The 21,758-nt window shown below is 56.1% G+C and overlaps 4 protein-coding genes across 9 annotated transcripts in view; 2 read left to right on the top strand and 2 right to left on the bottom strand.

The window, feature by feature from the left end:
- GJC2 (gap junction protein gamma 2) overlaps window positions 1-3,727 on the bottom strand; it is a 41,285-nt gene extending 37,558 nt beyond the window's left edge. Inside the window, exons 1-3 of one of the 2 annotated variants that reach the window (XM_038128838.1) lie at window positions 2,735-3,727; window positions 1,024-1,194; window positions 441-516 (exon numbers count right to left, since the gene is read on the bottom strand). The gene's annotated coding sequence lies outside the window, so the exon portion shown is untranslated. The remainder of the gene's footprint in view (window positions 1-440; window positions 517-1,023; window positions 1,195-2,734) is intronic. The other variant, XM_038128839.1, reaches the window with a different exon arrangement.
- A 569-nt stretch (window positions 3,728-4,296) lies between these two features.
- GUK1 (guanylate kinase 1) lies at window positions 4,297-14,970 on the bottom strand. 2 transcript variants are annotated; one of them, XM_038127664.1, is made up of 8 exons: window positions 14,855-14,970; window positions 9,399-9,512; window positions 7,950-7,991; window positions 7,136-7,232; window positions 6,145-6,283; window positions 5,268-5,352; window positions 4,892-4,977; window positions 4,297-4,481 (listed from the first exon to the last, which is right to left on the bottom strand). In XM_038127664.1, exons 1-8 carry the CDS (start codon window positions 14,895-14,897, stop codon window positions 4,446-4,448), a joined length of 642 nt encoding a protein of 213 aa, XP_037983592.1. In that variant the 5' UTR covers window positions 14,898-14,970; the 3' UTR covers window positions 4,297-4,445. The 2 variants fall into 2 exon arrangements, with proteins under 2 accessions (XP_037983592.1, XP_037983593.1); XM_038127665.1 differs by lacking the exon at window positions 14,855-14,970 and adding an exon at window positions 11,551-12,007.
- A 19-nt stretch (window positions 14,971-14,989) lies between these two features.
- Window positions 14,990-17,116, top strand: MRPL55 (mitochondrial ribosomal protein L55). Of its 3 annotated transcripts, none has more exons than XM_038127667.1 (4): window positions 14,990-15,011; window positions 15,775-15,860; window positions 15,980-16,145; window positions 16,912-17,116. In XM_038127667.1, exons 2-4 carry the CDS (start codon window positions 15,838-15,840, stop codon window positions 17,053-17,055), a joined length of 333 nt encoding a protein of 110 aa, XP_037983595.1. In that variant the 5' UTR covers window positions 14,990-15,011; window positions 15,775-15,837; the 3' UTR covers window positions 17,056-17,116. The 3 variants fall into 3 exon arrangements, with proteins under 3 accessions (XP_037983595.1, XP_037983594.1, XP_037983598.1); XM_038127666.1 differs by having other exon boundaries at window positions 15,001-15,060; XM_038127670.1 differs by lacking the exon at window positions 14,990-15,011 and having other exon boundaries at window positions 15,756-15,860.
- A 3-nt stretch (window positions 17,117-17,119) lies between these two features.
- Window positions 17,120-21,560, top strand: C2H1orf35 (chromosome 2 C1orf35 homolog). 2 transcript variants are annotated; one of them, XM_038127663.1, is made up of 9 exons: window positions 17,120-17,253; window positions 18,322-18,455; window positions 18,548-18,701; window positions 18,781-18,826; window positions 18,912-18,994; window positions 19,083-19,155; window positions 19,477-19,556; window positions 19,795-19,953; window positions 20,130-21,560. In XM_038127663.1, the coding sequence occupies exons 2-9, from the start codon at window positions 18,362-18,364 to the stop codon at window positions 20,383-20,385; spliced, it is 945 nt and encodes a 314-aa protein (XP_037983591.1). In that variant the 5' UTR covers window positions 17,120-17,253; window positions 18,322-18,361; the 3' UTR covers window positions 20,386-21,560. The 2 variants fall into 2 exon arrangements, with proteins under 2 accessions (XP_037983591.1, XP_037983590.1); XM_038127662.1 differs by lacking the exon at window positions 17,120-17,253 and adding an exon at window positions 17,261-17,518.
- The last annotated feature ends 198 nt before the right edge of the window (window positions 21,561-21,758 follow it).

Here is a 21,758-nt window from a genome sequence, read left to right as displayed (position 1 = left end):
CGATGTGGCTGACCCAAATACAGCGCCCAGCAAGGCAGGCACAGCCCAGCCCCTGAGCCAGCTGCCAGGGCCGCTCTCAGCCTCGTGGAGCTGACGGGCAGAACTCCTACGAGCAGCCTGGGGCACCCTGAGCCACGGCACGCTCGGCAGAAAATTCCGTCCTCCCGCTCAACTTCCTTCCCAGCGGCAGCACAGGCAGAGAAAAGCCCTGGAGGAGCAAATTTGGCTTCGGCCAAAAGCCCTGGAGGAGCAGTGCCATGGCCAAAAGCCCTGGAGGAGCAAATTTGGCTCCGGCCAAAAGCCCTGGAGGAGCAAATTTGGCTCTGGCCAAAAGCCCTGGAGGAGCAGTGCCACGGCCAAGGGACGCTGTCACGGCTCCATTTGAGTCCCGCATGGATCCCAGGGAGGGTTTTTGGCTGGTGTGGGGTAATGGGACCTACCTGTGGTCGGCGTTGGTGGTGCTGGAGTCTCAGAGTGAGGTAGCAGCAGTTGGAGCGTGGTAGTCACCTCCCTGCCCTGTAGGAGAGCACAAGGGACGTCAGGATATTCCAGCATGGATCATACCACCCAGCCCAGCTGCAGCCTCCTGAAAAATGCCCAGGATCCACATGGCTGGGGAAATCCATCCCAAGCCCACCTCCCTCTGCTCCCACCGTTCCATTGCTCTTTATCCATTTTGGAGCAGCTGGGAGCTGCCAGAGGTTTTTGCACCCTGGGGGATTGGGGAACACGGGCAGGGGGCTCCACTGTGGAGGGATGAGGATGAGACCCCCAACTCCCTGCTCTCCTGTTTGAAGCCATGCAGGCTGCTGGAGGATTTCCTAGAAGACGTTTCCGTCACAGATGGAGCAGGAAAGCTGTCTTTGCCAAAAAAGGTGGGAATTAACGACCTCCCCCACTGAACAGCCTCTCCAGAAGATCCCAGGAGTTTTTCCTCACAGGATAACTTCTGGCAGCACTCAGACACCCACAGCACACCCTCCCTGTGCCCCACCACGAGCACATCCCCTCACACTTCCATACCTGTGCTGCTCAATCCCAGCGCTGCCGTGGGAGACGCGCGCGGAGCGAGCCGGACGCTGATGGACAAGCAGGAAAATCAGGGTTATTCCTGCTCCTTCTTCCCCTCCTTGCTCATTTTCTACGCCAGCTGCCCAATTATTTGCCAGGCCAGCTCTGCCCTGCGGTGCCTTTCTGCAGTGGAATGGAAGGAAGCCTGAAAATCAGAGCTGCCTCCAACGGCACTGAGATGCCAAGGAAAACCACGGCAAGGACAAGGACAAGTCTCTGGGCTCATCAGGATGGGGGCAAACGGGCTTTGGGCTAATGTTGGCTGCTTCAAGGTGTCCTGGAGTGTGGCTCCAGCTTTTCTTGGGTGGTTTGGGCTTTAGGGAATGCCTGCCCTCCTGAATCTCTGCACAATATCCTTCCCAGGCAGGGGCTGGTGCTGCTGGGTCAGAGCAGAGGTGACCTCTGAGTTCAAACCCCACGTTCACTCCTTGAAGGAGTGTTTCTATTGCCAAAGAGCTTGGGTCAGCAGGAAAATTGAAAAATGGGGGGGAAGATAATCAGCTCCTGCCCCAAAAGCAACATGTCAGCCTGGATTCAGCAAAAAAACAATGCAATGACTGCAAAGCAACAGCTTTGAAGCAAAAGTGCTACAGGGCGTTGTTATTTTCTTGGCATCGGCTCCAAAATATCCTCAGCCACGGACAAGAGAGCTCCCAGGGCAGGTTTCATCCCAGCTTTTACCATCCCCTGCCCTCCTCTTCCTCCCCCAGCAGGGATGTAGGTGCTGCCACTTTTCCCAAAGCATCTCAGCTGAAAAAAGCTGAAGTCTGTCCAAATTTATCTCAGTCTGACAGAACAGTGAATATTTAGTTATATAAAATCCCTATTTCTGACGTTTCTGGAAGCAACCCAGGAGCAGGCCTGTTCCTTCCCTTGGGTGTACCCCAAGAGGGGAACAGCACCTTCCTGCCTGGGAGATCTAGGTGGGAAAATGTTCCTCCAGGAGGAGCATCTTTAATCACAGAGAACCCCTGGGCCGGAAGGCTCCTGTATCCTCACTTTTCCAGTCTGATCCCTCAATCCCAGCCCCACACGGAGCACTGGGAGCAGATGTTTGCAGATGTGGAGAGCCCAGCATTTGACACCTGCCATGCTCAGCATGGTCCTGCCTGCTCCATGGATGTGGGAATGGAATACCCCAATGAGCCAGCACCAAACCCACAGATCCAGAGAGGCATTTACGGCTGCAAACACAATTGACAAAACAGCCATCCCATTTTCGAGGGTGCAGGAATTAAACTCACTTCAACAAGTGCCTTCACCCACCCAGCTTCGGGATTCAATGCACGGCACGGCCCCTCCAAAACACCAAACCTGGAGAGGGGCACTGCTGACAGCACCCAAAATGACTCTCTGATGCTCTATAGCTGTGCCACCTGCCTGGGGACCAGCCTGGCTCCACCACCCACTCCCACTGTTTCCCCCTGCCATCCCGATGGACATTGTCACCTCGAGCCTGTCACCTCCTTAGCTCCAGCATTCCAGGCGTTCTCCCTCTGCTTTGTCACACACAGCAGCTACAGCAGGGCACCCCAACAGGCTGGGACATTTCAGCCTTCCCCTCCCTCCCCTTCAGCAGGGAAGGGGGACACAAACCACCCAAAGGATTGGTCGTTCCCGTTTCCCCGGAGCTGCCGCCGCTCCCGTTCCACCGGGCACTCACCTGTCCCGCCGGGATGAGCCGAGGCCGGGCCGGGGGCGCTGAGGAGGGATCGGCAGGGAGCGGCTGGGCACTTCCATCGGGTGACAGCCCCGCAGGTGCCACGCGGTGGCCGCAGAGCCACGCACTGAGGCGGGCGCCGTGTCCTGCGCCTCCTGCTCCGCTGCTCCGCGGCTCCAGCGCGTTCCTGCTGCCGTTTCTGCCATCTAGAGGAGACCTTCTCCCATCGCAAACGCAAATGTCCCTCAAATTGTAACAAAATCCCACGATTCAGAAGGGAAAATAACCAGAGCCAAATAATCAGAGCCCATCACTTGATGGCACAGGAAAAGCCTGCGTGGCTCACACCACGAATCCACACAGGATTCTGCTGCTTGTTTAGCCAATTCCAGAACCAAGCAGTGGGAAACCCACAACAGGAAGCAATGTTTTCTAGGAAATCTAGGAAAGATGGATCAAACCTGTCCAAGAAAGGTAAATGAGCAAAATAATCATCAAATCGTGGCTGTGAATGTGAGGTACTACAAGGGTGGCCCAAGGGGGGTTTCTGCTTGCTGTCCGTAAGGTGGAGGACAGAGGTTTGGAGATTACCTGGACCAAGAGGTGCTGCAGAGCAGCTGGACAAACAGGAGGGATGGGATGTGTAGAGGATGAAACCCAAAAATGGAGTGTTAGGTACAAACCTGCTCTGGTAAGGTGTGGTTTGGGTGAGAAAATAGCCCAGCCTGGCACTGCGGGGCCCAGCTGCTCGTGGGGCTTTGTGGTTTGGGGGGAAGCAGCTGAAGTCACCCCCTGTAGGACAGGAGCTGTGACAGACTGGTCATTCCGTGGAATGGAATCACACAACGGTTTAGGTTGGAAGGGAGCTCAAAGCCAATCTTGCTCCAATTCCTGCCATGGCAGGGACACCTTCCATTAGAGCAGGCTGCTCCAAGCCCCATCCAGCCTGGCCTTGGGCACTTCCAGGGATCCAGGGGCAGCCACAGCTGCTCTGGGCACCCTGTGCCAGGGCCTGCCCGCCCTCCCAGCCCAGAATTCCTTCCCAATATCCCTCTGGCAGTGGGAGCCATTCCCTGTGTCCTGTCCCTCCAGGCCTTGTCCCCAGTCCCTCTCCAGCTCTCCTGGAGCCCCTTCAGGCCCTGGCAGGGGCTCTGAGGTCTCTCTGGAGCTTCTCCTCTCCGGGGGAACATTCCCAGCTCTCCCAGCCTGGCTCCACAGTTCTCACAGTGTGAAAAACCAACCCAAGGATATTCAGGATATGTTCTGCTGGAGGAACCAAACTTGGATGTTTCACGAAAACATCAATGTTAAAGCTAAAGAAAACTTGGGAAATGAAGTGCAAAGCTCTCTAGGTCTCAGAACACAGACCTGTACGAGCAACAGCTACTGGATGCAGAGGATTCCCCCTAGGAAAAGGGATTTATTGCTGCCTTCAAGCACATCAGCCCAACAGCTTCTCTACAGCCTTCCAGAAGGGCTCAGCCCTTTGGCAGCTCCCAAGGAATCCAGGTACAAACCTGAGGGAGCACGTGCTGAGCAAGCAGTGAACAGAAGCACAAGCATGACCAGGTTTCCTTTTCTTTCCTTTTAATATAAACATCCTAGGGGGTGAGTTGGGGGTAGGAGCAGCCTAAAGGGAATGTCTTTTGGAATAAAACGCTGTGACGTGCTTCGGGAATGATGTGCAAAATTGAAACGCCCGAGCAGGGCCAGCTCAGGACTTCCTGGATTCTTCGGTCTTCTTGATTTCCTGCAAGGAGATCGGGAAAGAGACTGAGAACCTGCCACTCTTTGGGAAACAACTCCTGGTTTCACAGCTTAGGAGGCCAGGAGTGACCAACAACTCAGATCAGTTCCACAGCATCGCAGGGCCAAGCCCTGAGTTCACCTTTAGGGACAAGGCAAGATTTGACTTGGAAGCTCCAGAAAAAGGAATTCCCTTCTCTGCTACCCAGGGATGAATGTTTGTTTTGCCCCAGCTCAGGATTGTGCTGGATTCATTTCCCACTCTCTGATCCATCATCACTTGTACTCAATCTGTCCCTCAGCAGCTCAAAGCAGACCAAGTGTGGGATGAGGTGACATTTCTGTGGCTGCCTGAGAACAGACCCTCACCTGCCTGGCCCAGGAATGAGGTGGGAAAAATCCCCAAGGACTCACCTCCAGCAGCACCTCCTTCAATTGGGAATAGGCCTTTTCTAAATCATCATTAATGATGACCAGGTCGAACAGCCCAGGCTCTTTACCTGGGCAAGGAGATGAGGACAGAGTTAGAGGACAATTTTTCTTCCCTTTGTCAGCTCTCGTGCACAAAGTCCCATGGCATTTTAATAAGATTATTCAGTATTATTATTAGATCAGCTGCTGCTAATGAACCGCTCTGCCAACCACCCCCAAGGAACTGCAGCGGGAAATGCAGCAGTGATCCAACTCAGCTCATGGCAAGCCCTGCCAGCGCTGCTGGAGAGCACAAATCAGACGTCGCCACCAAAACCAGCTCCCAGATCACCCAGGCATCTCCTCTCCAAGGACTCACTGAGCTCCAGGTCCACGCGGGCTGCAGTCAAACGCTTCTGTAAACTCTCCTCTGTCTCAGTCTTTCGGTCCCGTAGTCGTTTCTCCTAAACCCAGGGACAGAGACATGAAGGAAATGAGTGTTCCGAAAGCTGCAGGCACAAACCACCCCCACCCTCAGGCCAGTGCTGTCTGTGACCAGGGGCACGTGAGAACACCCTGCCTCACTCACAGCCCAGTGCAAACCAGTGGCCGAACTGGGCTTGAGATCTCCTACCCACAGTTCAGGGTCCCAGGTTTCTTTTACCTCCCTCTCATTTATTTATTTTTCCAGGTACTGCTGGAAATGAGATCTCTCTGCTGGGCTCTGGCATCTGGTGCTGCTGGCTTCCTCCTCCACAAACTCAACGAGAAACAGAGCCTGCCTGATGTACTGAGAGCAAGAGGGGAGAGTCAGGAGTTGTCCTCGTGTGTCCTCATCCCTCTCTGAGCCATGACAGTGATTCACTGCTGCAAGAGTCCCGCTGCAATCACTTACACAGGGTAAGACCGGAGGGGCACAGAGTTTAAGGTGCTGCACAGAACAGCCTCCCTGGGTTTACTTTTAACTGTGGAGGCAAATCTCAGCACAGCATGAAGCACAATTAATTCGTTTAAAAACCAGCCGTGCTGCAATGGAGTCCATAACCAAGGCGTGGAAAACACTGAGGAAGGACTCAAAAAACAAAACACAGGAAGATTCATCCCTGAGAGCCAGAGGCTGGGGAGCTGGCCTGGGTGGAGATACGCTTGGGAATGTCCTCCCCACCTAGCGCAGGGCCCTGCAGAGGGGAGGGGCAGCCGTGGCTGCAGAGCTGATTACCTCTAAGTGCTAACGGCAAAGCAAGGCGGGCGCTCACCAGGATCTCGATGGACGGCGGCTGCACCGAGATGTAGATGGGGTTCAGCTCCGTCTTCTTGATGTTCTTCACGCCCTGGATGTCGATGTCGAGGACACAGATCTGGTTCTGGGCCTGCACGGCCTGCACAGCTCCTTTACTGGGGACACAGCACACAGGGAAGGGGTCAGAGAGCCATGGGGGTGTTGGGGTGACCCCTCCAGCAGCGGGGGAACCTCACAGGGCTCCCCAAACTGTGGCAGGAAAGGACAGAGCCTGCTCTGCTCTTGATCAAGAGTTTCTCCAAGTGTCACTGCTGCGGGTGGAGCAGGGAGCTGCTGTCTCCTGCCAGAGAGGCTGGCAAAGCCATGCTGGAAGGTGCGGGGATGGATCACGCGTGACTGTCCCACAGGATGGGTGGGATGTGCATAAACTCCTGCCTTGGCAGAGTTTCACCACCTGGAGAACAGCTACTTGCTCACGGCAGGAGGTTGGAACTCAATGATCTTAAAGGTCCCTTCCAACACAAACCACCCTGGGATTCTGTGAAACATGGAAACAACCTTCAGCAAAGAGCAAACCCACTGAGAACTCCCTTCTGCAGAGATCCACTGACTCTCCTGAAGGATGCTGGATGGAACATGGATGCTCCATCTGGGTCACAAGAGGCACTTCATTCTCCACTTAGTTTTTCAAGTGGTGGCTTTTATAGGCTGTAAAGACAATTTCTCTTCCCCAACACGGGGAATTGCCTCAAGCTTTTCACTCATTTATTTTAATTCACTGATGACTTAGGGAGCAGAAAAGAATGGTGGGAATTGGTGAGAACTTCAACTCTTCTGCTGAGCATGAGGGACTCCCCATTTATTCCACATCTGAGCAGGAACATCCTCAGGGGCTTGGAGAGATTCTGTATTTATTTTCTAGAATCCCAGAAGAGTTTGGATTGGGAAGGATCTTCAAGACCATCTAATTCCAGCCCCTGGGGCACAGGCAGGGACACCTGACCTACCTTGTCCCGTACATGTTCCCGGAGAACTCCGCGTGCTCGATAAATTCACCAGCATCAATTTCCTTCTGCATTTCCTCTCTGGTCACAAAGTGATAATCTGGAGAAGGGCAAACGGGATAAATGGAGAGAAATTAACATTCTGAAGGTAAAGTTCATGGTCAAAATGACACCCACAGGGAGAGGACACTGAAAATGCGTTTTAGACAATAATTCACTTCCTACTTCCACACCAGCTGTCCAAACACCTGCTCAAAACTTTCTGGAGTTTTCTGTGTGGCCAAAAATCTGCTGTACCCCATTTTTCATATCCTTTCCCATTCTTGGAGCAGTGGGAACATCTTGCCCCTTGCCTACAGGTGTGGGACACATCAGAGCAGGAACGTTAAGGCCTTTCATTTGAAAGGATTTCTAATGAAAGACCAGAATGGGATGAGAGGGAGGGAGATAAAAGGGAACATCAAAACCAAACTAACTAAAAAGGAATATTTCTCTATCTTCTGTTGAAATTCCTTCCTGTCACTTCAGAGGGAAAACTGTCATTGGAAATGAAGAAGAAACCTCATTTGGTTGTTTCTTAAATATGCAAATACATGAGAAAACAGCTGGGCACAAGCAATTAATACAGCTAAAACCATCTCATTAAGCAGCTGCGCTTCCCAAAGCAGCGGCCATTGGAGACATCTCCCCAGAACTCCCTGGAACTGTGGAAAATCAAATTCACCCAAATTCAGAGCACCTAAAATGAGAGCCCGGCTTTGAAAACCCGAATTATTTGGAGAGTCCAACGAGACAGACCTGACTGCAACAAGCTCACCTTTGCCATTCACTTCTCCGGGTCTCGGCTGCCTTGTGGTATCTGCAGGGGAAAAAAGGAAAAAAAAAGAAAGAAAAACCAGCCTTGTAAACTCTGTACATCACCCACGGGTGGTGCAGCATCAAAGAAATGCCAAGGTCTAAGTGGCACGTGGATCTCTAGGAAAAAAATCTCTATCAAGAGGTAATTTGGGAGAAAATAAGGTTTAGTTTGGAGTGAGATGAGAGATGCAGTTGAATAAGGAGCATGGGATGACACACACACAAAATGGATAATTTTCAGGTTTTTTCTCCTCCCATAGCATTAGATTTTTAACCATCCAGTGTTTTGTTCTTTCATGCTGGAGTGAATCCAGATCTCAAAGCACAGGTTTTACTTTACAGTACACAAAGTGTCGGGACATTAAAACACATTTTGGAAATGGATCTAAAAACACCTGACAAAGTTCCATGGAAAAATCAAACAGCTTTTGAAGCAGAAATGTGGGGGGACTTTGGTACTTTCACAGTCAAGAATCACTCAGAAGAGTCTTGTTTCCTCTCTGAGTTGTGTTTGGAGATGTGGGGAGTCACCAGACCTGGAAAGGTGCTACTCCAGACATAGCTGAGACACGTCACTCAATACCAGGAGTAAAAGGTGCCAATAATTATTTAAACATCCCCAGGAGTGTGGGGTTTCATGTCCTGGATTGGGGTGACCCTGAAAGATGGAAAAGTCTCTCCTCCAACCCGTGCCTCCCAAGAAAGACTCAGTAGTCCTCTGTTGTCCGTTCTCAAGGTTGTTTATTGTTGGTTATCTAAAAGATTCTTCTCCCTGAACTGCTGTGGCCCGTTCAGCAGCTCAGACAAAGGCACACTGCCCTCCCAGGGGCTGCTGCCATCTTTTATATCACACATTACGTGTTCCATGTTTGTACTTTTTCCCCAAATGCCTACTATCTATATTGAATGGTGACTTTCTACTCTAAACCAATCTGTGAGTGCCAACATCACCAAAGACATGGAGGCTGGGAAGGAGAAAGAAAGAGGACAGGGCACACCCAAATCCCTCCATCTCAGAACCCCTGACCCCCATGGACAAAACTTGGACCCCTGCGTACAAGGCTTAAAACCCCCCTGTACAGCACTCAAAAATCCTTCCTTTCACTTCGTGGCTACTTCTACTACAGCACCTAAACTTGTGTGTGTGGCTTGTAATTCTTCACACAGAGTTGGTGATTTGCTCCACGGGCTCAGATCCAAACCCCACGTGTGTCTTTGGCTGCTGCCAGGGTCTCAGAGCCCCCTGCCAGCGGCTCTGGCCATCCAGGGCACCCAGAGGGATGTCCTGGGTTCCCACACAGGAGCCCGCAGGCAGACTGGGACACAGCCAAACCATGAGACACCATTATTTGGGGTGTAAACAGAGGGAGGCTCTGAGCTCCTCCACAGCCCAGCCCGGGATACTCACGGGAGACGCTGAAGCCGAAGACGTTCTCATAATCTTTGAAGAGTTTCTTTAACAAAGTGCTTTTCCCCGCGCCTGAGGGGCCGCTCAGAACCACCGGCCTTGGTCCCTGCATGACTGGGGAGAGACAGAGAAATGTGTCTGGTTAGAAACACCCGTGGAAACACAGCTGTGCATCCCCAGGAGTGCTCAGCCCCTGAAAACAGCACCAATTCTTTACCCTTGGGTACAAATTTCTGCAGGAAAAGCTGAAATGATGCAAAATCAGAGGCCTAGAGCTGATGAAAAGTACTGGGAGTGCAGAAACATTTCTCAAGAGACTGAGGTTAAACTCATAGGATGTAACCCAAAGGAGGAGGAAACTGGGATTCAGCTGCCACTACACTGGGATGATTGAAGCCAGCTGTTTTCACAGCTGGGTCTCACTGGGACCAAAATCCTAAGGAAAATTCTTTCTAAAAGGAAAAAAATCCTCTTTTGTGCCTGGTGGCATTTGGAATCATGGAACAGAGGAACAGTCTCAGTCCCTTCCCTCCTCTCACAGGGAAGCAGAGTTTGCAGGTAAAACTTTTTATCACCAACCCCCAAACCCTTGCAACAGCATCTGAACTCGGTGCAGTCACTGCCATGAACATGCCAGGGGTTCATTCCCACATTTCCTGAAGCACCGACTCCATCTGCAGGTGTTTCATGGCAAGAAAGAAAGAGATCCAGAGATCAGTTCCTGGTACTGGTGGGAAAAAATGCAGCCAGGGGCCACACAACTTGCTGCAGTTGATTCTTCAGCCAGAAAATAAAGGAAAAAAAAAAAAAAGAAAAAGAAAAAAGTGGTTTTATGTTCCTGTGTCTCTGGAGAGGAGGAAAGGTGAATTATCCACATGGGAGAAAGAAGAAATGCTGTGTAAAGGTGCAGGGGGTACCAGGGGGACCCTCATCCCTCAGCAGCTTCCAAACCAAAGAGTGGGACAAATCAAACAAGTTCTTTCTATTTCAAAAATTACTTTCACCAAGCAATGATTTCATTTCCTCAGCCTCCCGGGCTGGGTGTGGCCCGGGCCGCCAGCAGCCAAGAGGCAGATAACGCCTTTCCATTTTAAATTAGCTGATAGCAATGTCACCCTGACCTTACACACCACTTCTCAAAGAGCCTTAAGCCAAATGCTGTCTCACCAGAGACTAATCCCGCCGGGCTCCCTCGCCCTGACCCCGCCTGCGGGAGCGGGACGCATCCCCGGCCCCAAATCCCTCCTCGCTCGGGCGGCACGACAGCCGCAGCATTACACAACTTTTCCCTCCGCCCCCCGAGGATCCTCGGGTGACCGCAGCTCATCCCGGGCTGCGCCAGGGGACGGGGTTTAACGGAGGCTGAGGAGGTGCCAACAGCGGCAGCGTGGGCGGCGCGAACACCCACGGTCGAGAATCATCCATAAGGAAATTCCTTTATTCCTTCTTTTTTTTTTGCTCTGAGTGCTGCAGGTGAAATCTTGGGAGGACCGATCTCATCAGCACAGTGCCGGATCAGGCTCCATCACCCCAAAAACAGAAGGTTGAACAAACTCTAGGAAGTTTTGTGGGGGCTTTCCTACCATTCCCTTGGTCCTTAAACTCCTGTAATTTCCAAAAAACACAGGTTTCACCTAAATGGTCAACACCAGAAGAAAGCACCAGGGAAATGCTACTCAGCGTAGCAGCACAAAGCATTTCCTCCTCTCTGTCCCTCATCATCCATCAGGCGAGCCCTCAGCATTCCTCGGAAAACACTCCACACAAATTCATCCCCTTCAGGCATCCCAACGCGCTTCACAACACATCTGCCCCGAGACAATGCTGCTCCATCACACACCAGCTTCCACAAGCACCCCAAAACCCCACCATGACACCGGGGTGCCAGCCTGGACTTCCAGGTGCTCCAGGCTCCCTTCCAGGACCCAGCTGTGCCAACAAGAACCGTGCTGGGTGCACAAATGCCAGTCCTAGATCCCAGCCGGAAGGAAAAGAGCTTTCCCCTCATCTCCCTCAGAATTTCATCTGCCCTCAGCAAACACCAGCAGAAATTTAAAGCGGCCCAAATCGCTTCCAATCATTTCATCCAAGCCCAGACAAACTGGGAAGGGGGCAGAGGGATGGGATGGGCTGGGAGCAAACACATCCTTACCTTTTCCTTGTGCTCCCTGGCAGCCAAGGAAAGCAGTGGCAGCAGCACAGGCTCCTGGGGACAGAGCCGGGCTATTTGTGAGCTCCTAAAGCCTTAATTAACGAGCTGCAATTTGAAGGTGGCCAATGAGAACAACCCTGCTGAGCTTTAATCTCCCCCTGGTTCCTCCTCCACTCCCTGCTCTCCTGGGGGGCAAAGCCGCAGCCAGCACCCCCAGAAGGCTGAGGGGTGCCAGCCCTTGCTGGGCTGGGATTATGGACACAGCAAAGCTGCTCCTGTCCCTGCAGTCACCAGGATTTAGTCTGTGTAGGATCCTGGAATGGTTTGTGTTGGAAGGGACCTTCCAGACCATCGAATTCCACACCCTGCCGTGGCAAGGACAATTCCCACCAGGCCAGGCTGCTCCGAGCTCCATCCAACCTGGAGCACTTCCAGGCACTTCCTTCTGCAGGAGCATTGCTCTTCCTTTGCACCAAACGCACACAGCTCCACCTCAGCTCCACCACCACGAAGGCGACAGGAAAACTCCTCCTCCTCCTGCTCACAGATCAAACCACTCCCCCATTTCACTCCCTTTTCCTTCCCCAAAATGCTCCTAGCTAAGAGAAAAGACACCTGGGGTGTGATCGCGTCTCACTTCTTTCAAAACAGCTGAAAATAAACCCAAAGCCTTGCAGGTGTTTCCTCCCGCCTCCCTCGTGAATCCCTTCCCTTGCTGCAGGGGGAACAGAAGGCGTTTCCACTGCCACGGGATCCCAGCACGGAGCAGGGCCCTCACAGCAGGAAAGACGGCAAACCGGGAATTCCACACAATTCCAGATTGGTTTGGTTGGAAGGGACCTTAAGGATCATCCAGTGCCACCCCTGCCATGGCAGGGACACCTGCCACTGTCCCAGGCTGCTCCCAGCCCTGTCCAGCCTCGCAGGGATGGAGCAGCCCCACCTCCCAGGGCAATCCCACGGTGTTCCTGCCCTCATTCCCTGCTCCCCAAACACCACAGCCCTCCAACCCCACAGGTAAAGCAACAAGAAACCCCCCAAACCCCAGATCTGGTGGATATGGGGCTTTTCTTCTCGTGTTTGGTTCCAGGATTGCCCTGGTGCATCACATATGGCACAGAGGTGTATTTATTTGAGGCAGAAGCTCAGTTTTTGATTCCCCCATTTGTCAGATTTTTGGCATTTTCAGAGCAGCCAATCTGCAAACATCCAGCACGGAGGGGTTCCTAAAAATGGGCTGGGATCCAGCCTAATCCACCAAAACCCCTGCAGAGTTGATCAGCAAGAGAACAGCCCGACTAATTAACAATATTAATTAGCTGCCACACCTGGGCCTGAGGACAAACAGCCACATAAACCCCTCAGGGCTGCAGAAAGATGAGGGGGTCACAGGAGGTTGTCCCCAAGGTGAGGAATGGCCCCTGGCCTGCTTGTGCTGCTAAACTCACCCTGGATTTCACCTCGCAGGTGGCAACGCAACCAGGGGAGCAAAGGACAGACATCACAAGAGTTAAACAAATTAAAACTGATTAGCAGAGAGGCTTTGCAGGGAAGGCAAAGCCACCTTATGAAGAAGAAAAGAAGATTAAAGCACGGTTTCCCTGGAGCCTTGAGAAAGGGCTCCTGGATTAGGATTATCATCCCACCCCCTATTTTTAGCAGGTTTGTCATAAAGGTGCCACCCCCACCTTTGTAAGATTTGGGACAGGTTCCAAAAAGGGAGAGAGCTCCTGCTGTGACAGACAGGGAGGTTCCAACCTTCCAGCTTAACCCATCCTGTGATTCTGTGAGGAGCAGAGCATCCCACAGCAGGACGGAGCTGGAGCTCAGCCACCTTTCTCCTGCAAATAATTACCTACAGAGCACTAATTAGCCCCTCCATGGCTGCAGCCCTGGCTCGCAGGGAGCGGTGATGCTGCAGACAGAACACCAAGCACTTGCTCCAGGTCACTGCAGAAATCAGGGAGCTCCAAACCCATTATTCCCAGAGCAGAGGAGCTGGACCCAGCAGGAGGATAAAACCAGTTTACCCACCTGGTCTAGAGAGGTGAAGCTCACACAGGAGTGGTTTTACCACCCGCTTCCCCACAGGTGTTTGTTTTAGCATACCAGAGGGATGCTTATCCCTAAAGCCCTCTAACCTCACCCCAGCCCACAGCACCCACAAACCCCACAAGCACACCCCTGTCTGCTTTATCCAGCCAGGGACACCTCAGAGCCACCCCGGAGCAGCTCAGCCACGGGGACCCGCTGTGGACGTTGGGGAGGGCACACAGCCAGCCTGGGGACAGCCCCGTGGGGCTGTGACCTGTCCCACCCTCTGCCATCCCACGCGGATAACACAGGACATGCAGGACAGAGCAGGGAGAGCTCAGCCTCCTCAGGGCTGGGTGGGGGGAATCATCCAGGGGGTGCTGTGGGGGATCAGCACCCCCAGCTCGGCACCTCAATGTCCCAGCACCCCCAGCTGAGGGACTGAGACCCCCATGGGGCACTCAGCAGCCTGGGGCCAGCTGGGACCCCTCAGCCCAAGGGCTTTGTGAGGGGCTGAGCACCCCATGCCTCAATGCACGGCCCTTGTGAGGGGCTGAGCACCCCAAGACCAGCCAGGACTCCTCAGTGCAGAGCCCCCAAAGGGGCTGAGCACCCCAAGGCCAGCCAGGACTCCTCAAGGCAAAGCCCTTGTGGGGGGCTGAGCACCCCAAGGCCAGCCAGGACTCCTCAATGCAGAGCCCTTGTGGGGGGCTGAGCACCCCATGCCAGCCAGGACTCCTCAATGCAGAGCCCTTGTGAGGGGCTGAGCACCCCAAGGCCAGCCAGGACCCTTCAATGCACAGCCCTCAGGAGGGGCTGAGCATCCCATGCCAGTCAGGACTCCTCAATGCAGAGCCCTTGTGGGGGGGCTGAGCACCCCAAGGCCAGCCAGGACTCCGCAATGCAGAGCCCCCAGGAGGGGCTGAGCACCCCACTGCCAGCCAGAACTATCAGTGCAGAACCCCCAGGAGGGGCTGAGCACCCCGGGACCCCTCAGCAGAGGAACCCCGTGAGAAGCTCGCCACCCCAGGGCAGGTTGGGCCCCCTCAGCCAAAGGGCCCTTGTGAGGGGATGAGAACCCCAGAGCCGGCCAGGACTCCTCATTCCAAGCCCCCGTGAGGGGCTGAACGCCCCGAGGTCACTCAGCCGAGGACCCCTGTGAGTGACGGAGCTCCTCGGGCTGGTCACAACCCCTGCGTCCACGTCCCCTGCGAGGGTCTCGGCACCCCGTGCCCCCGAGGATGCGAGCCCCGGCCCCATCCCCGCTCACCCGCCCGGGCGATCCCCGCCCCGCGCATCCGCCCGAGGATCATGAGGGGATCGGGGAGGGGGGGGGCGGTCCCGGCAGCCCCCGCGCGCGCCCGCCGCCGCCGCGCGCCTGACGTCACCGCGGGGGGGGCGGGGCCCGGGGGGGCGCGCGCCGTCACGTGAGTGCGGGGCGGCGGGACGGACCACGCGCCGCGCCGGGCGGGGGGGGTGAGCGAGGGGCTGAACCATGATGGTGCGGGGGGGGGGGCAGCACCGGCAGGGCTGTAATGGGGGGGAGGGAGTTGGGGGAGAACGGAGGGGGCAGCATGGGCTGAACCACGGCGGAGCGGAGGGGGGGCGGTGTTGGGCCGAAGCACGATGGGGTGGCGGGAGCCATAATGGGGCTGAACCATGGTTGGAGAGGGGTGGGAGGGCTGAACCAAGGTGGGTGTGGGGGGAGGCATGATGGGACTGAACCATGACGGGGAGAGCGGGGAGCTATCATGGAAGTGACCCATGGCTGGGCAGGGGGAGACGTGGTTGGGCTAAACCGTGGCTGGAATGGGGGCAGCCATAGCGAGGCTGAACCATGGCGAGGGCGGGGGAGATGTGGGGCCGAACCATTGCGAGAATGGGGGGGACCATAGTGGGGCTGAACCACGGTCGGAGAGAGGCGGGAGGGCTGAACCAAGGTGCATGTGGGGGAGGAGACGTGGTTGGGCCGAACCATGGCGGGAATGGGGGGAACCTAGCTGGGCTGAACCATGGCGAGAGCGGGGGGGATACGTGGATACGTGGGGCTGAACCATTGCGGGGGCGGGGGGAGCCACACCATGGCGGGCGCTGTCATGATGCTGCCCCGCGCTGAGGAGGGCGTGTGGAAGCTTCACAGCGATGGCGGCACGGCGGTGTCACCCCCCCAGCCCCTTTCCTTGTCGCCAGGGTGTCCCCAGGCTGTGTCAGCTGCTCCGTGAGCCGGCCCCGTCGCTCTCAGGGCGGGCTGCGATGGCGGCGAGCCGTGCGCTGAGGTGAGCGCGGGCTGCCCGCGGTGCGGGCGGGAGCTCTCCCTCACGGTGACACGCTCGCCCTCACGGTGACACGCTCGCCCTCACGGTGACACCGCCTCTCTGCCACCTTCCCCCGCCAGCGCCCTGCGCCTCCGGGCCGCCTCCTGCGCCCGCAGCAACTCCAACCGCGCCGCCATCGGGCACCTGCAGCGGCAGCGCTACGGCCGCCGCTACCCGCTGCTGCTCGTCAGCACCGACGGCTCCACCGCCCGCCTGCGCTACGGCGAGCCCAAGAGGATCCTCATGGTACCGGCACAGCCGCGGGCTGCGAGCGGGGCTGGCCCGGGGCACGGGGATGTGGCCAGGGTGGGGGGGTCACGCCTTGTCTTGGGGTTTGGTGATGGGTTCTGGGCGGTCACAGCATGTCCCTGGGAGCTTGTGCTGTGTCCTGGGGGTGTCACACCGTGTCCTAGGAGCTCACACTGTGTCCTGGGGGTGTCACACCGTGTCCTAGGAGCTCACACTGTGTCCTGGGGGTGTCACACCGTGTCCTAGGAGCTCACACTGTGTCCTGGCGGTGTCACACCATGTCCTGGGAGCTCACCCTGTGTCCTGAGGGTCTCACACCATGTCCTGGGAGCTCACTCTGTGTCCTTGGGATCTCACCCTGTGTCCTGGCGGTGTCACACCATGTCCTGGGAGCTCACCCTGTGTCCTGGGGGTCTCACCCTGTGTCCTGGCGGTGTCACACCATGTCCCAGGGGTCTCATGCCTTGTCCCAGCACTTCACACCATGTCCTAGGAGCTCACTCTGTGTCCCTGGGATCTCACCCTGTGTCCTGGCAGTGTCACACCATGTCCTGGGAGCTCACCCTGTGTCCTGGGGGTCTCACACCATGTCCTGGGAGCTCATGCCTGTACCTGGGAAATCTCACCCCATGTCCCAGGAGTCTCATGCCTTGTCCCAGGGCTCCACACCACATCCTGGGAGCTCACGCCATGTCCCTAGGATTTCACACCATGTCCCAGGGGTTCCATGCCGTGTCCTAGGGGTGTCACCCTGTGTCCCCAGATGCCCCTGGACAGCAACACGCTGCCCGAAGCCGAGCGCAAGGCCCGTCTGCGCCGCCACTTCCCCAGCAAGCCTAAGGCCAAGGAGGAGGAAACCTTCGAGGGCATCGACCTGGACACCTACAAGAAGTTCTGGAAGAAGTGAAGCGCTGAAACCAGCAGTGTTGAAATGTAGAAATAAACGTAGAAATAAAAGTACCCGAGTACAGCCGTGTGGCGGCGGTGCGGCTCGGCGGGGTTCCCCCCCGCGCTGCGCGGCGCGGTGGTAGCGCCCGTGTGTCCCCCCCCTCCGGCGGTGCCCGCAGTGGTAGCGGCGGGGCGGGCGCGCGCTCGGCGGCCGGAGGTGCGTGAGGGGAGCGGGGGCGGCTTTGGGATTGGGGATTTGGGATTTTGGATTGGGGATTTTGGGATTTGGGGGCTCCGGGGGTCCTGCCCGCCCGGTCCTCGCACTCCCCAACCCGGAGAGGTCTGGGCTGCGGGGAACCGCCCCGAGCTGCTCTCACACGCCTCGGGGACGGGCAAGCTCCCACCTCAGGCCCTGCAGCGTCCAGGTCCTGCAGCTTCCCCCGGCCCTGAAGCCTTTCCCAGAGCCTGAAAGTCTCCTTCAGGTAACGTCCCGCCCCGGGCCGTGCAGCCTCTTCTCGGGCTGCACAACCTCCCCTGCAGGCCGTGTAATGCCCAGCCCCTCCCCAGGCTGTGACCCCCTCTTCCAGCTCATCCCATCCAGGCTGTGAACCCCTCTTCCATCTCTCATCCTATTCAGGCTGTGATCCCCTCTTCCAGCTCATCCCATCCAGGCCATGATCCCTCTTCCAGCTCTCATCCCATCCAGGCTGTGTCCCCCTCTTCCATCTCTCATCCCACCCAGGCTGTGTCCCCTTCTTCCGTCTCTCATCCCATCCAGGCTGTGGACCCCCTCCTAGACCCTGAGCCCCCCAGGCCATGGCCCCTCCCTCTCGAAGCCCAGAACCCCCATGCGGGCTCCAAACCCCTCCATCAGCGCTGCAACCTCCTCGCAGAGGAGCCTTCCCACAGCTGGTCCTAAACTCTCCCCCACAGGCTCTGAGTCCCCCTTCCTCTGCAACCCCTTCCCAGAGCCTGAAACCCCCAAGCCGTGGCTGCCCCACTGCTGGCCCCAAACCCTGCCTGAGGCTCTGGCCCCTCTTGGGGCTGCCCTAACCCCCCTCCTCACCCAGCAGCCTCCCCCAGGCTGGGACCCTCCTCAAGCCATGCACCCCTTCCCACCTGCAGCCATAAACCCCCCTGTGCCAGCCTGTAACACCCCCACAAAGGCTTTTGGGTATCCCACTCACCCCTGGGGGGTCAGATTTGCTTCGCTGCACCTCCAGGAGCCCCAGCAGGGCTGCTGGAGGATCTGGAGGGGCTGAAGCCAGGGCTGATCTCTGAGCAGGTGCCCAGGATCCCCCGAATCCGCTGCGGGGTGCGGCGCCATGTTCGGCTCCTCCCGGGGCGGCGTCCGGGGGGGCCAGGACCAGTTCAGCTGGGAGGATGTCAAGACAGACAAACAGCGTGAGAATTACCTGGGTAAGGGCTGATCCTGCTCAGATCCCACCCTCCCTGGCCCCCGTGTGCTTTCGGGGTGCCGTCATGTTGTGGGGGGTCACCGTTCCCCACAGGGAACTCCCTGATGGCGCCGGTGGGGCGGTGGCAGAAGGGCAAGGACCTGACCTGGTATGCCAAGGGCAAGAAGGACACGGGCCCCCCACTATCCCGGGAGGAAGAGCTGGCTGCAGTCCGCCTGGCCGAGCAGGAGGCCATGATGGCAGCGCTGTGAGTCCCCACCCCACAAAGACCCCAAAAACCAGCAGCCGCGTGTCCCCACAGCTGTCACCCGCTCTTGTTTCTACAGGGGCTACAAGAGCTTGAAGAGGCAGCCCACGGGCCTCAGCAAAGAGGTAACGGGGCACCGCACGTCCCCCCAGTGTCCCCCGGGCTCTGGTTTTGGGGACACACACGGGACACTGTCCCCAATCCCCACAGGACCTGGCTGAGGTGTGCAAGAGGGACGGCGGCGAGCGGGACGAGAAGGACGTGGATCGGGTGGTGGGTTTGGGCAGCTCCAGGTGAGGCGAGAGGGAGGATCCCGCAGCAGTTTCAGAACCATTTGTTTGATTTTAGCGTCTTTATGGTTTTTCTGTGGTGTCTCTGCAGTGGCAGTGCTGGCAGGGTGATGCTCTCCAAGGAGGACAGAGAGGCGGCCAAGATGGGGCTCTCGGTCTTCACGGTACGGTGCCAGTCACACTGGCCTTGGAAGGGTCAAAAACAGATGGAAAAAGGCAAAAAGCAATGCCCTCACTCGGAATATTTTATCTAAAAAACCACCTGGGTACTGTAGCACAGAGACCTGCAGGAGTTTCCTGTGTCCTCTTGGCACAGAGGTCATTTGTGGGGCTTTAATTTTTAAGGGTGTTCTAATTTTTCCCCAAAAATTAATTTAATTTTTTTTCTAAGTTTAATTTCTAAAGGGAGAAAAACCCTTTGTCTTGTAATTACAAGCTACGGGCTCATGGATTCACTCTGTATTTCTCCCCCTCTCCAACCCTAGCACCAGAAAGTCTCCAGCAGCCCAGAGACATGTGTCTCCAAGAGGAAGCAGGAAAAGGAGGAGAAGGTGGAGGAGAAACGGTGAGGATTTTTCCCACTTTGGTGGGAAACCACCAGAAGTGCCCTGGCTTTTATGGGAAATATTTAACAAAATGTTTCCATGGCTCTGTTTGGCACTGGGCTTGTTTTGCATCTCTGAATCATCCCCAAAAGCCTCTGTGGGCTTCTCTTTGGCAAAGGAGGGATGTGGTGGGATGGGGATGAGATTTTGGAGCCAGAGGGATGCACAGTGCAGGGATTCTCATGGCTTGATCTGCAGACCTGAGAGCAGCAAAAAATCCAAAAAGGAGAAGAAGAAGGAGAAAAAGAACAAGAAAAAGAAGAAACATAAGAAGGAGAAGAAGAAGGACAAGGAGAAGCATTCCAAGAAGGATGCTGCCCCATCATCCTCCGATTCTTCCCCGGATCGGGATAAGAGGTAGCTGGGTTAGGATAGGGCATCAGCAAAACGGGAGGGAGGATTCGGGAGAGCCGCGTGGTCATGGCTGGCATCAGGATGCCCCGTTGGCATCTCCCGGCTTTCCAAAATCCCTTTTTCACCCCCAGAATCACCTCGTTGGCGTCCCCTCTGTCACTTCCCCCCTGTCCCCGCAGGCACCACCGCAGGAAAACGCCGCAGCACTCGGCGGCGCCGCGGCACGGCGGCCGGCGGCGGCACGACACGGAATCCTCGGCGAGCAGCGGCAGCCCCGCCCGGAGCCCCGCCCGCCGCCGCAGCCGCAGCGGGGACAGCAGGGACGGCCGGGGCCGCCACCCGTCCCCCCGGAGGAAGGGCAGGAAGAGGAGCAGGTCCCGCTCCCCCCCGGCCCGCGGGCTCCGGCAGCGCCACGACACCGACTCGGAGGACTGAGAGGGAGCCTGGGCTCGTGTCAGGGACGTCTCCCGTAGATTTCTATTTTTAAAGCAATGACATGAAAGGCGCCGCCGTCCCGCGGGTGCCGGGGCAGTGTGGCAGGGGCGTTAAGGCTGTGGTGCCAGCCCTTCCCCTGGGGCAGCGGGGCCCGGGCACCCTTCTCCTCACCCCCTGAAATCCATCCAGGCAGCACTGGGCACGGAGGATGCTGTGGGTGAGGGCTGGCTGTGGTGCTGAAAATGCTGTGGATACCTCGTGTTTATGGATAGAGACTTTGGAAGAGATAATTATTATTATTATTGTTATTATCATGGGGTTTTGTCTTCTTTCCCTGCCCTTGTAGTGCAGTGGCTGAAGAGTTTCTTTCTTTAAAGATTCCCTGAGTTCATCAGCTGCATGGATGGGAGTTCAAAGCTCATCTAGTTCCAGTCCCCCTGCCAGGGGCAGGGTCACCTTCCCCTCCAAGCCCTGTCCCACCTGGCCTTGGACACCTCAATAATTCCTCAGCTTACAGGGAGAAAGTGGACGGGACCAGGTGTCTTCCACGGGCTTTTGCCTTGGCCACATCCCCTCACCCCAGGGAGCAGCAAACTCCCTTCCCTTGCAGGACTGAACCCTCAGCACTTGATTGTCCTGAAAGAGCAGAATTTGACACCAATAAATAGAAATATTGATCCCAACGGAAAGGGGGTGTCCCGAGCGGCCCCGGAGCATCGCTGCCAAGCACAAGGGCCTCGTTTGTGTAATTAACGCTGCATTGAAGACAGGGAGGGTTTGTGTGCCTCGGTGGACACGAGCCCAGTGGCACCGCGCTCGGGAGCTCACAAAGCCCTTCTGTCCCAGCACTGGGAGATGCTGCGGAGCTGGCACAGCCCTCGGTGATCCCCACCCCAACGTGATTTTTGGGGTGACGGCCCCTTGGCACCAGGGCTGCTCCTGCTCCGCCCCAGGGATGCCCAGGGCACAGCTGGGGCACCCCGAGCCCGTGCACTCCCTGGCCAGGAGCCCTGCTCCTGCTGCTGCTCACCAGGCTGAGCTCGGGGTCACCTCCCTGGGATTTTGGGTTTCTTTGGGGTTTATTTTTTGGTTTCTTTGGGTTTTCTTTTTGTTTCTTTGGTTTTTTGTTTTAAGTTGGTTTTTATTGTTTGTTGGGGATTTTTTGTTTGGGAGTTTTTTGTTTGTTTGGGGTTTTTTGTTTGGGAGTTTTTTGTTTGTTTGGGGGTTGTTAGTTGTTTTTTCTGTTTGGGTTTTTTTTGTTGGGGTTTTTTTTTGTTTGGGAGTTTATTGTTTGTTTGGGGTTTTTTTATTTGGGGGTTTTGGTTTGTTTGGTGTTGGTTGCTTGGGGTTTTTTGTTGGGGGCTTTTTGTTTG

Source organism: Motacilla alba, chromosome 2, assembly GCF_015832195.1.
Source record: "Motacilla alba alba isolate MOTALB_02 chromosome 2, Motacilla_alba_V1.0_pri, whole genome shotgun sequence".
Classification (NCBI taxonomy): domain Eukaryota; kingdom Metazoa; phylum Chordata; class Aves; order Passeriformes; family Motacillidae; genus Motacilla; species Motacilla alba.
The sequence above is the reverse complement of the archived record's forward strand: the minus strand, read 5'-3'. Positions and strand labels throughout refer to the sequence as shown.

What these genes read in the sequence shown, in the direction of transcription:
- GUK1 (XM_038127664.1), bottom strand. Translation starts at nt 14,897, where the DNA reads ATGATCCTCGGGCGGATGCGCGGGGCGGGGATCGCCCGGGCGG. An exon ending in GGCGGGGATCGCCCGGGCGG is followed by an intron (nt 9,513 to 14,854) that starts GTGAGCGGGGAT and finishes GTCTCTCCCCAG; the next exon opens with TCATGCAGGGACCAAGGCCG. An exon ending in CTTCGGCTTCAGCGTCTCCC is followed by an intron (nt 7,992 to 9,398) that starts GTGAGTATCCCG and finishes TTTCCCCTGCAG; the next exon opens with ATACCACAAGGCAGCCGAGA.
- C2H1orf35 (XM_038127663.1), top strand. Translation starts at nt 18,362, where the DNA reads ATGTTCGGCTCCTCCCGGGGCGGCGTCCGGGGGGGCCAGGACCAGTTC. An exon ending in GAGAAGGTGGAGGAGAAACG is followed by an intron (nt 19,557 to 19,794) that starts GTGAGGATTTTT and finishes CTTGATCTGCAG; the next exon opens with ACCTGAGAGCAGCAAAAAAT. An exon ending in TCCCCGGATCGGGATAAGAG is followed by an intron (nt 19,954 to 20,129) that starts GTAGCTGGGTTA and finishes CTGTCCCCGCAG; the next exon opens with GCACCACCGCAGGAAAACGC.
- MRPL55 (XM_038127667.1), top strand. Translation starts at nt 15,838, where the DNA reads ATGGCGGCGAGCCGTGCGCTGAG. An exon ending in GCGGCGAGCCGTGCGCTGAG is followed by an intron (nt 15,861 to 15,979) that starts GTGAGCGCGGGC and finishes TTCCCCCGCCAG; the next exon opens with CGCCCTGCGCCTCCGGGCCG. An exon ending in AGCCCAAGAGGATCCTCATG is followed by an intron (nt 16,146 to 16,911) that starts GTACCGGCACAG and finishes CTGTGTCCCCAG; the next exon opens with ATGCCCCTGGACAGCAACAC.